The 13,066-nt window shown below is 46.1% G+C and overlaps 1 protein-coding gene across 9 annotated transcripts in view; it reads left to right on the top strand.

The window, feature by feature from the left end:
* Positions 1-13,066, top strand: part of CLASP1 (cytoplasmic linker associated protein 1) — a 264,431-nt gene that overhangs the window by 30,059 nt on the left and 221,306 nt on the right. For all 9 annotated transcript variants that reach the window (XM_068545282.1, XM_068545273.1, XM_068545280.1 and 6 more), the window contains one exon: positions 3,446-3,925. In XM_068545282.1, the coding sequence (XP_068401383.1) occupies positions 3,731-3,925 (195 nt within the window). In that variant the 5' untranslated portion in view covers positions 3,446-3,730. The remainder of the gene's footprint in view (positions 1-3,445; positions 3,926-13,066) is intronic.

Genomic DNA, 13,066 nt, shown 5'->3' with positions numbered 1-13,066 from the left:
AATGGTCCTACCTTGAACTTGTCTTAGGGAGAAGCCTGTGGTAGACGCAGAAGATCAGAGCTCACAGCTGGTTCTGTTCTCTGCCCCTGTCCTCGGCACTCGTCTGTGGTTGTGGCCCGAGTGCCACAAAGTAGGGACCGTAAGTAAGGGATCGAGAGAGGATCTCTTTATTATTTATTTATTTATTTATTTATTTTAATGTAAAGTACTTTTTATTTTATTTTTCTTTTGGCCACACCACGCGGCATGTGGGATCCTATTTCCCCGACCAGGGATCGAACCCGGGCCCCCTGCCTGGGAAGCGCAGAGTCTTAGCCACTGGCCCTCCAGGGAAGTCCTGGAGCTATTTTTAAAAAATGCCCTGTGCAAGCCCTTCCCACCCTTAATCTTACTTAATGAATGTGGAGCCAGTATTCTTCCCATTGCCACTCAGGAAGTGGCAGAGTCAAGACTGGAGGCTGTCTCACATGTGTACATTACATCAGGCTGTCCTGCTGTGTGTTTCTTCATTCTTGTTGAACCTGGTATTTTTAAACTTTTTCCTGTTGGCCTGCAGCAGAGTTGGGCTGCTTCTTGTGATGTAATTGTGAATGCTTAGGAAACTCTCCCTGGGGGGTACAGAGGGGAGCACACATATACTTATTTGCTTGGGTAGCTAAAAATATCTCTGCAAGGAGGTACAGGAAGCTAGCGACAGTCTTCACTTTTAGGTGGGGAAACGCAGTGGCCGGGGGACAGGAGTGGGAGGGAGGTCTTGTACCTTTGTGCAGGAGGGGATCATCCGTTACTTCTTTTTTTAAATTAAGGAGAAAGAGAGAGAGAGAACAGAGAGGACCAGTTTGCTTAATGCGTGAGGGCTTCTCGTATCTCATTCTGTGGGGTTCCTCCATAAGGAGTTTGTGACCTACTTCTGAGGGTGCTAATAAGCCTTTACTGCGTAATTACCGTCAAGAAGCATATACTTATTTGTTAGAAATCTTATAGAATTCCAATTGAAGAGGAAGTTTTTATATAATATGTATTTTAAAAATCACAGGAAAGAGACTTGAATGCGGAGGGCTCCTTCCTCTCCCGGGAGTGGAGACTTTGCTCTCTTGCCTGTTGCTTCCCAGCTAAGCATGAAGTCTGACCTTCTTTCCCTGAGTCAGAGCAGAACTAGGCCAGACTTGTAGTAACAAGGGTTTGAAGGTGGGGAAGGGAAACTTATGGCCATGCAACCTTAGACAATGACTTACCTTAGCCTCAGTTTCTTTCTCTGTAAAATAGGGATGTTAATATCACTTTGTAGAGTGGGTTGGAGAATTAGAGGTAGTCTGTGTAAATCGTCTAGCGCAGAGCCTGACACCTCATGTGGGTGCTCAAAAACGGTACAGTCATCATCGTTACTGGGTAGTGTCTGTTGATTTTAGGCCCCTTGAAGGAATAAAGGATATGAGATTCTTTTCACTGAGAATGAAAGCTAGATGTTTAGGGGAAGAAGGAGTGTATCAGTTATCTACCGGTGTGTAACAAAGCACCACAAATCTCGTGGCTTAAAACAACAATGAACTGTTTCTTATCCTTCTGTGGTTTGACCTGGTGGTTTTTGTCTCCTTAGATGTATTTGTGTAGCCACAGTCAGAGGATGACTGGAGAGGCTGAGTGGCGCCCCCGTGGACTCACTCACGTGTCTGGCAGGTGCTGCCGGCTGTTTTTGAAGCATGTTGGTTCCCCTCTAATGGCCTCTCGTGTTCAGGAGGCTAGACCAGCTTTCTGACAGGGCAGCAGTCACGCAAGCTCCAGCGTTAGACCTCTGCTCGCTCCTGCAGTCTCTGATTTCCCACTGGCCAAAGCAAGGCTCAGACCAATCCCAGGGTCACTGTGGGGGGGATGAGACCCCACCTCGGTGGGGGAGGAGTAGCAAAGCATCTGTGGCCCTTTTTAATCTATCACAAGCTTGACCTTATTAGATCTCCTTCTTGGGCTAAAATTGGGCCCAGAAAGAAAAGGTTCTGTTGGTTTCTCCACTTTTCCTGTATCACTGAACCCTTCATTAGTCTGACATAGGAGCTCATTAGGGAACTGGGGATATTTTGTTTGGACTAAAAGTTGGAGTGAAGGGTAATAGCTCCTTTTCTGTATTTGAAGATCTTTCTTGGGAAGGAGGGACTAGTTTCAGGGTGTGGAAATGACTGGAAAGCACGTATTTCCTCCATTTAAGGAAGGATTGCCACGTGAGACAGCGAGTCTTCTTGATTGGAAGTAAAGCAGAAGATGGGTGATCAAGTGCCAGGGACTTTGCAGGAGGCTTTTCCTCATTGAATGACTTGGCTTGTTTCTCATTCTAGAACTCGGAGAGAGCATTGTGCTTTTTTTGCTGTGGGTAGGAATGGGGTGGGGGTGATGACAGGAAGGGAGAGGTTCCCTGTGCTCAGACTGGAAGAGCTACCCTGCACCGAATTTTACCCTTACTTGATTTATAAGGTCAGCGCTACCTGCTGAACCCCTGAGAGTCGGCGTCCACTGTCGGCGTGAAGAACGTTTCTATTTGGTACAGTGTCGGGGGGATGCTGCATCTTGAAGACAGGTTTTCTGTGCGTCTTCTTGGGTTAGAGTGGAAGGAATTGAGAGAAGAAGTTGCAACAAATAAATGTGCACAGTTGTTCCAGCAGCTGTAGATTAGATGGTCGGCCTGTCTAATTTGTCTAATGAAAATGATTTCGGTACTTTCCCCATATCATGTGTTTTGCGCTACCCCAAGCGTGATTTTGAGGTCTCCTGATTTTGTAACAAAACACCCAGCCCAGTTGGTGCTATTGTCAGCGGAGAACACTGTGTCAGTAGAATGTGATCAGAATGTGAGCCTATTTCCTTTTCTCCCTCCATCACTCTCTTTGGAGGAAGAGGCAGGGACCACTACCTGCTCACCCTGTTGTAAAGCTGCTGAGCAAGGAGTTTGGTGTAGGTGCTGCCTTTGGCTTTGGTTAGTGTTACCGGGCTGGCCGGTTTGGTCAGTGGTGTTTCTGTGGAGCCTGCCTCACTTCCAGCACTTGGGTTTTTAGAAAACGGAGAGTGAGACAGTAAGCTACAGTACCTACAGGATTCAGACACAGAGTGGTGTTAGGTTTTTGGTGGGAAGCAAAACTTAAGCTACAAATACATCTTCCAGCTGAAGCAGGTGATTGCTCTCCTGACCGGTGCATTTACAAACTGGAAAATTGTGAAAAACCTCAACCCACCAACTGTGAAGCTCATTGGCTCTTCGCTTTGGGCTTCAGTGTTCTTCCTGATAAAAATAATAATTATTTTATTCGGATATGGTTGCCAAGCGTTCACGCTTCTCACTCCACTTGTGCTTATAAACGATGCTGCAGCGTGAGCTGCTTTGTCTTTGATTGAATGTTTCCGAACACTGGAGAGTTTTGTTACCTGTGCTGATTTGTCGTTCTCTTCTCTAACTTTTCAGAATGGACTGCTGAATTATGAAGGATTCCAGACCCAGGAGGAGAACATCACTCTGCCGCTCACTCCCTTCTCCCCTACTAGTTATTTAAATTGGACTTTTAATATCCTACCAGCTGCTCTTCAGACACACATGGTGCATTGTTGCCATTCCCCAGATTGCATCTCTGAAACACAGGCTCTCAGTAACCTTCAGCAAACAAAGAGGCCGCCTCCCGGGGACGCTTGCTGGGAGGGTGTCACCCCGACTGCCCTCTAGCTTCGGCTGGCTCTGGATTGGAATTCCACCATGGAGCCTCGCATGGAGGCCTGCCTGGCACAGGTGCTGCAGAAGGATGTGGGGAAGCGACTGCAGGTCGGCCAAGAACTGATAGACTATTTCTCAGACAAACAGAAGTCTGCCGACCTTGAGCATGACCAGACCACATTAGACAAACTCGTGGACGGACTCGCTACCTTTTGGGTGAACTCCAGCAATTACAAGGTAAGCCATGCACTGGAAGACGCTCTTCTAGGTGGCCAGGCAGCCGTGGGGGATCAGAATGGGTCCTAGAAGAATCCTTTGTGAGCCGTCAGCATGATCCCTTGCTTTCCAGTAAGAGCAAGTAGAGTTTTCTTTGATTTTTGTTGGAGCTCAGAAAACCCCTTGTCCTTTAGCGCACTGAGAGAAGGCCAAGTGACCGGATAAAGAGAGGCTTTTATGTGGGAGAGGTTGCAAACATTTGCAGCCTTGAAGTTGAAGTGACTATCGCGTCTAGCAGTGAGTGGCCCTTCGTGAATAGCAAGTGGCTTCACCAGTTTTCTCTGGGGGTGGAATTGGCAGTAGGATTGTGGGCATTTTACCTGCGGGTCCCTGTTTTGAAGTCGGCCCAGGTACCCAGCCAAGGGCCCTCCGGTGACCTGTGTGTAAAGGCCTGGAGGATATCCTTCATGTTCCAAAGATCAAGGCTCTTCAGGTGCCCTTGATGGGTGGGAGGGGCCAGGCGGGGTCCCATGACCCGACTGAGTTGTGAAGGTTGATCGTGTTGCCCTTCGAGGACTAAGTTTTCATGAATGAAAACTGGGCTGGGCTCAAAGTGCTGAAGAGGTGTCCTTTCCCCCCCTCACCCTCCCCACCTTTAGTCTGTTAAGAAGGTGGCCCCTTTGGGTCCGGTTGAGGTGGAAGACAGCGTGGAACATGTGCTAATAGGTGCTATAGACATTATAGACAATCGGGCTTCCAGAAACAGAACCTTTTGCGATTTTTCATTGAACCAGTCTTCTGACATGGATTCGGACTTGGAAAGGGTGCTTACAGGATTTCTTTGTTTGCTCTAGTGTAGACTGTTTTCCAATTACATTAAACCTTGATCTTATCTAAGAGTCAGCAGGCTTTAGACTTGTTACCTCGGGCCCTAATAGTTCACTTACAACTCCACATAAAATTTACCCTAATAGTCTTTGAAAGCGGAGCTTAAATTTCCTGTTTCATTCATCTGTTTATTCATTTAGCTGAAATTAGCTGAAATTAACAAGTGCTGGCGCTGGGTGGTGGGAGCGTTACAGAGGGGAGGGTGATAGAGACTCTCTAGTCCTACATTTTTGAGGTCTGGGAAGTCTCCTTGTCTGTGTGTGAATCACGGCTCCATGAACCTTTCTGTGTGCAAATCAGGATGCTTCTGGCTCAGAGTAACTGAACGCTGACGTAGTTGACTTAAAGTTATCTATCGTAAGGAGATTGAGTAATTTCCATTAAGTCTGCATAGTTAACGCAGTGGCCAGGGAAGAAGAATGTCTGCTTGTATCTTTTACTTGGGAGGAAACCTTCTCTGAAGCTCCCCAGCAGACTTTTTTTTTTTTTTTTAAAGTAGAAGCCTAGTGCTTTTTATTTTTTTAAGTTTTTTTTTTTTTAATTTAATTAATTAATTAATTTATTTTTGGCTGTGTTGGGTCTTCGCCTCTGTGAGGGCTTTCTCCAGTTGCGGCAAGCGGGGGCCACCCGTCATCGCGGTGCGTGGGCCTCTCACTATCGTGGCCTCTCTTGTTGCAGAGCACAGGCTCCAGACGCGCAGGCTCAGCAGTTGTGGCTCACGGGCCCAGTTGCTCCGTGGCATGTGGGATCTTCCCAGACCAGGGCTCGAACCCGTGTCCCCTGCATTAGCAGGCAGATTCTCAACCACTGCGCCACCTGGGAAGCCCCCCCCAGCAGACTTTTTTACATCGCATTGGCCAGAATGGCTTTGCGCGCCCACCATAGTATCACTGGAAATGGACAGGTGTCCACGGTGGCCTTCAGCCATCACGCTCAACCTCCGGGTCCTACAAAGGGGTTCGGCCTCCCCTGAGCGAAGTGTGTGGCCGTGTGGAAGAAGTGGGGTACTCGGGCGGTATCAGACTCCTGATAGGAAGGAGGAGGTGAGGGATAGGAGTATCAGTCAGTATTAAGACTTGGTTCCTGTCTTCAAGGAGCTCGTAGTCTGGGGGGCGGGGTGGGGAGTGGGCATGAATAAATAAGGGAATGGTTCCAGTCAGTGTCGAGTGTGCAGTAATAGAGATGCACAGAATTTGGTGGGAAGACAGAAGAAGAAAGTAGTAACGTTGTCTAGAGGAACCCAGAGGTTTGAAGAACTGGGTCTTTTTTTCGTAATAGGAATTGCAGAGTCACAAAGGAGTGAAAGATTAAGACTTGACCCTTTGTGAAGTAGTTTCTAAGAAAGACAGCTCGGTGGGAAGGAAAGCAGGAAGATGGGGTTTGCTGCTGACTCGCGTGCCGTCATGGACAAGTCACTTTACCTGTCTGTGCAGGGCAGGTGTTTGACTACATCTTCTCTCAGGGCCCTCCAGCTCTGATATCTTGTGTGACTTCATAGCGATGGCTTTGGAGTCAAGGCAGTGTCTTGTGGTTCTGATCTGACCCAGTGCTGAGCACCCCCCTGGTCTCTAAGGTCGCTAAGTATGGTGACTGTGGGCCTTGTTCACACCTGGAGCCTAGAGCCTGGAACATAGCAGGTGCTCAATGAATCCTGGTTACCTGTGTGAACTCAGGAACTTAGGCGTGCTCTCGGCAAGTGTTCCTGGTTGCTTTACTGAAATCTGGAAACGTATCTTTTAGGGACCCATACCTGTTTTTTTCCTTTATCATAGAGCAAGATTTCTCATTCAGAGCCTGAAGTACACTTTAAGTTTTATTCGAAGGGATTCACTTTGTATTAAATAATTCTCTGAAGCTTGGCTTCTTGAAATTTTTTCTTTTCAAATTCAGGACTAAAAAGATAAGAGAGGAAAAGGGAAGTACTTTTGGCCTTCCAAAACAGTAGTGCTTGGGTATTGTTATTCCTTTTCCTAGCAGGGAATGTAGATGAATGCAAGCACAAGATCTTATTTAAAAAAAAATAGTTGGCTGAAGCTTGAATCACTTTATTACCTTTGAGTATTTCTTAACATGGTAGACAAATTTGTACCTGGTTTTGATTAAAGTTTAATAGCTATCATTTCTTGCTTATTTACTGTATGCATGCATTTAGTATCTCATTTAATCTTCATAACACCCCTGCAAGGTAGATGGTGGTATCCTAATTTTATACATGAGGTCACCGAAATTACTGAGAATTACGAGGTAATTTCTACTTGTGATTATGGAACTGGGATTTAAATGTAGGTCTCTCTGGGGACCTCCCTGGTGGTCCAGTGGTTAAGACTCCATGCTTGCACTGCAGGAGGCGTGGGTTTGATCCCTGGTTGGGGAACTGAGATCCCACACACAGCGTAGCGTGGCCAAGAAAATAAATAAATAAGTAATAAAAAAATGTAGGTCTGTCTGATTTCCTAGCCAGTGTTCCTTTCAGAAGAATAGAGGTCAGCAAACTTGAAGAATAGAGGTAAACATATTAGGCTTGGTGGGCCCTGTGGTCTTCTTGTAAATATTTAACTAGTTTGGGCCATTATGATGCAAAAGCAGCCCCAGAGAATGTTTTCGTGAATGGGTGTGGCTGTGTTCCAGCAAGACTTAATGTCCGGGAGCAGGTGGAAGGTCAGTTGGTCCCCTGGACCGTAGTTTGCCAACCCCGGCACTAGCTAGAACATTGAGCACCTACTGTGTGTAAATGCTTCTCCTTCACTGGTGGGAACCATTCGTGATTCAGCTGGGGGAAGAGTGAGCCTTATAATTTGCACATAAGTTGGGAATAGGGGAGCATTCATTTAGGTTAGATAGAACGCAGTTTGCTTTTGGAGCATTTTAGCTCTCTTGTGCAGACTCATTTTAGGGTCAGTATGCGTTCTGCTAGCCTATCGCTGGTTATCTAGTGTGAGCTGGCTGTGATCACGGGTGCCTCTCTGCACGGGGTGCTGAATTGAATCTCGGAGACAGAGTGTTGAGTGAAGTAGAAAAGAGTAACTTTATTGCTTTGCCAGGCAGAGGGGGATACAGCAGGCTCCTGCCCTCGAAAACTAAGTGTCCCTTGAGGCGGCACCAGGACCCTGCCCCCGCCCCGAGGCTGCACTGTGGTTTCTTGCCTGCTCCTCCCGTGTCTCTGCATCCCCTCCCTTCCCTGATTAGCAACCGTTGGAATCTGCCCTTTGGGACTCAGGGAAGGTCATGGAGGCTGAAAGGAAGGGCTCCCCGCGCCCAGGAGCCCCTACAGGGTCCTGCTTAGTTTCAGCTTTGGACTTTGTTGGATCACCTTGGGGAGTGAGTAACTGGTTCTTTAAATAATGTCCTCATACAGGCGGCACACCCTGGGACTACACTGTGGGGCGCCTTTCACCGCCCCACCCCACCCCGTTGCTGGAAGAGCTTTGTAAGTCTTCGATGTCACATGACCATGGGAGACACGGAGGAGATGGGGGACTTCTTGATTTTGGGGCTTCTTTTCTAGATTAGTCTGACATTACAAATAAAAATAACAACGAAAAATCTGAATATGGCTGCCCTCATTGATCTGGTCTCCTCTTGCTGTTTTTCCTGACTAAAACTCAAAGAAAGAGGAAGATGGTGGAGTAGATTCCTGATGTACCTCCAGCCACTTTTCTTGTCTCCCCCTGCCCCTTTAGGTGAGAAGGGATGAAGGTAAGAGTGAGCTCACCTGGGGAGGCCACCTGGGCCATGGCAGTTGGAGGGAATTGAGGGAGCCTTTCCCAGCTCTCCCAGGTCAGCTGAGCAACTTGTATTGAGCCCAACAGCGCAGTGCGTGCAGCCTGGCGGGTTCTCACAGGGCAGGAACGTGCGTGTCTAGCGGGCTGATCGGAAAGAGCATCCCAGTGGGGACCAGGTGCTTTCGTGAATATAGTCCTGCAGTCCCTTCTCTGCAGTTACAAATTCCCCAAATCTCTGAAAACCTAGTGTTCTTCATTTTTCATTTGATCTGAAGTGAACCGATATGAGACTACTTATGGTCCTTATTTACCTGCTTAGGGCATGTTGTGCTGCAGAAACATTCACGTTTGATGGTGGGTGCCGGCCCAGGTTCTGTTCAAGGGGTATCTATCTATCTACCTATCCATCTGTCCCTGCCTGTCTGTCTATCTGTCTGTCTAAAACTGTGTGCAGCATTTTACCTTTCTAAAACGTGAAAATTCCGTGTTGCAGAACACATCTGGCCTCCAGAGTTTTGGATAAGTGACTGTGGACTTGTATTTAATATTGTATAATAATAATAATGACCCACGGTTATGGGACATTTCCTATGTACCAGAAATTGTGCTAGAGATGTGTTCATTTTAACTGATTAGTACCATATGAAGTAGATCTTGTCATCCTCATTTTACAGATGAGGACATTGACGTGCACATAAATCAGGTAACTTGTTTAAGGCGACAGAGCTAGTAATTAAGGTTTCTGGGACTTGAACCCAGGTGTTCACGCAATGGCTGAAGTACATTAAGACAGGCCCGGTCCCTTCCCTCAGTGTCCGGCCAGTGCTGGGCAATCTCGCTCTGTCTAAATCTAATATATGTGGACTCCAGCCTTGTGCACTGTTGTCTCAGGGCCCAGGCCGTGCTGACTTGTATTTGAAATTTGTAGGTTCCCTCTTAACTGAGGGCTTCCTTCCTCCCTGCCCTAATGGTCTTCATGGTGTAAAGGGGGGACAGGTAAGACAGATGAGAGGGCAGGGCACAGTGTAGGGTAGGGAATAATCAACTGTTAAACTGCACTGTTAAACTGCATCGTAGGAGCGTCTGTAAATGCCGTAGTGCCCAGAAGCAGACTGCAGAAGGTTTAGTCTCTCCTTAGCTGCTTTATGGGGCGCAGTGTGACCCCTGCCCCAGATCAAGTGCCCTTTATGGCTGGAGGGGCAGGTGCTGACAGATACCTGGAGGCCCCTCTGTTTCCCTTGCCTATCTCTAGAACCTTGGCTTCTCTTGAGGCTTTTATTTTCCCCCTTTGTCCTTGAGAGGAGAGCCACAAAAGATGATTGGATTCAGATTAAGTGACTCCCGCTTCTTTTCTTGGCTGTCGGCTTGGTGCTGCCGTAGCGATGAGGCCTTCCAGAGGCTGTTCATTCTTCCCAGGTTTCCCTTGCAGCATTGTCCTGTGGGTTGCAAGAGGTGAATTTTTCTGGGTGTAGTTTAAAAAGACAGGTGCCTCTCGTAAGTAGGAAAGCTACAGTGAGCAGTACTAAGCAAAAGCAAAAAAAAAAAAAAAAAAAAAATCCAGGAAAAATTATTTCAAGAAAATTTATGCAGCTTGTCAAATAAAAATGGTGTCCTTAATGTATGTGATTAATGGCATTTCTTCCTGAATATGTGTTTATGTATATGCAAGGGCAGCAAAGTGTATTTGGAAATAATTCAGGTTGGAGTATGAGCAGTCTGGATTCCCATCCTGGCTCTGCCACTTAGACCTTTGAGCAGGTCACTCTACTCATCTGTGAAAGGGGTCTGATGATACCTGGTACATAGCATTGTTATAAGGGTCCAGTGAGCCAGTGTACGAAGGTGCCAGGACTGCTTGGTAGCAGCAGCACGTGGTCAGTAAAAGAAGCAGATGAAGATTTGTAGTTATTGGGCCCAATGATAACAAGATCTGTAGAAAGTGAACTTTTATGTGGGACTGAGTTTGTGTGCCTTCCTGGAGCCCTTGTCAGCCTGTGCCCTGGAGCAGAGGCCTGGATCTTTTGTAATACAGTAAGAATCCTTGAACCCTGCACCGTTGATAACAAAGGCTCTGAGCAGAGCAGCCGCTGGCCGGGAATTCTGAGGGTGAGTTTAAAACCTACTGGCAAAGGCAGCCCACTGATCGAGGACCCCTGTTTTTGGAGGGTTTCACTTGTTCTTTTTAATACTTTGCCTGGTTTCAGAAAGCTAAAATTGAAATAAGGATACATATGATAAAAGAAGTCATAAATTGGATGTCAAAGCAAAAAGGAAAAGAAACAGCTGGGGTGAGAACATGGAGATGACAATGAGGCTGATGTTTACAAATGGCTCACATTTGTGAGGCACTCGTGTGCGGGGTCCCTGAAGCGCTTGGCGGTCATCGCCTCCTGTAATTGTGGGGCAGGTACCCGTGATAAGCCCTGGGATTGGTCCTGTTCTACAGCTGGGAAAAGAGCAGTGAAGCAACTTGCCCAGGGTTATATAACTAGAAAGTTATTTTGATCTGGACAGTCTGACCTTCGAGCCCACATCCGCATCCATGCAGTACGGCTTCCTTTATAACGTTGCGACAATATTTATAGCATATTTATCAGAGCAAAAGAGTGTAAGGACATAGCCCACAGCTACCGGTGATGACTTTAGGAGGCCGGGTCCTGAGTGAGAGATACGCAACTCATTTTGTACTTTAATAAAAAACCAAAATTATTTAAGATCAGTGTATTGAAAACAGTTCTTTGGCTGGTCCTAAGAGAATCATGACAGTATATACTTTTTAAAGTTTTTATTTTGGAAAATACTCAGACCTACAGGGAAGTTTCACAAAACAATGCAAAGAAGCATTATTTACTATAACCAAGATATGGAAGCAGCCTAAGTGTCCATCAATCGATGAATGGACAAAGAAGATGTGTGTATACACACACACACACACACATGCACGCGCACACACGCACGCACACAATGGAATATTATTCCGCCATGAAAAAGAATGAAATAATGCCATTTGTGACATGGTTGGACCTTGAGGACATTATGCTAAGTGAACTAAGTCAGACAGGAAAACACACACCCTGTATGATCTTATATGTGGAATCTAAACAAAACAGAACACAAACGAAGCTCACAGGTGGTTGGTTGCCACAGGCAGGGGTCGGGCGTTGGGCGAGATGGGCGGAGGCTCAAAAGGCACGGACTTCCAGCTCCAAATTAAGTCCTGGGGGTAACATGCAGCGGGTATCGCGCAGTCGAAAGTTGGTGAGAGAGCAAATCTTACAAGTTCCCATCACGAAAGAAACTTCCTGTAACTGTGTATGGTGATGGACGTTAACTGGACTTATTGTGACGATCATTTTGCAACATGTACAGATATCGAATCATTATGTTGTACACCTGAAACTGATGTCATTATACCTCACAAAACAAATAAATAAACCCAAAGCCAACATGCCAGTGCAAAAAATTTCCATGTGTTTCATTCAGACCCCAGTGGCAATACTTCACCACTTGTTTTATCTTCTCTGTATGTGTGTTCTATTATCGTTTGTGAGTTGTAAGACATGTGCTCCGTTTCTCCTAAATATTCATGTTTCCTATAAACATGGGCGTTCACTTACGTAGTCTTACACAGGTATCTAGAGCAGGATTAGGATTGATAGAGTACTAATATCCAGTCTGTGAACCTTATTCATATTTTACCTGTTGTCCTACTGATGTCCTTTATAGCAAAAGAAAAAAAATTTTCTGGTCCACGTGCAGTCCAAGCTCACAGGCTACATTTTGTTCTCACCTGTACGGTCTCCTTTGATCTGGAGCAGTTCATCACCAGTCTGTCCTCGTCTTCCTTGGCTTAATGCTAGGCCGTTTGTTTTGTACAGGCCCTCCATTTGAGCTCGTGAGCTCGGTGGCTGCTTCTCAGGATTGGGTTAAGGTTATGCGTTTTGGCAGAATACCATGGAAGTGATCGGTGTATCACATCAGGAGGCACGTGGTATCTCTTTGCCCCACTTGGTGAAAGAGGTGTTTGCCAGGTTGCTTCCAAAAGTCGATATTTTTTCCTTTTATGATTAGTAGGTAGCTTGTGGGGAGGTATTTTGAGACTGTAAATATCCTGTTTGTCATCAAACTGTCACCTACTAGCTTTAGTATCCATTGATGATCCTTGTCTAAAATAATTATTTGGATGCCAAAGGGTGATTTTCTTTTCTTTCTTTCTTTTTTTGTTTTTGGCCATGCTGCGAGGCTTGTGGGATCGTAGTTCCCTGACCACCAGACCAGGGATCAAACCTGGGCCCTCAGCAGTGAGAGCACAGAGTCCTAACCCCTGGACCGCCAGGGAATCCCCCAAGGGTGATTTTCTGATTCCATCATTTCTTCTCCATTTATTAGTTGGCTCCGTATATTTTTGAAATGTATAAACCTTTGTATATTTGTATAGCAGGAATTAAGTGTATATTTTGATAGTTATTCCCAAAAGGAACTACTGTGACGAAAGAAAAAAATGTTTAGATTTAGTCTTATTTAGGTACATTTATATTTGTAAAGAATTTAA

This window comes from Eschrichtius robustus, chromosome 5 (assembly GCF_028021215.1).
Source record: "Eschrichtius robustus isolate mEscRob2 chromosome 5, mEscRob2.pri, whole genome shotgun sequence".
Lineage (NCBI taxonomy): Eukaryota > Metazoa > Chordata > Mammalia > Artiodactyla > Eschrichtiidae > Eschrichtius > Eschrichtius robustus.
This window is presented reverse-complemented; position numbering and strand designations above follow the sequence as displayed.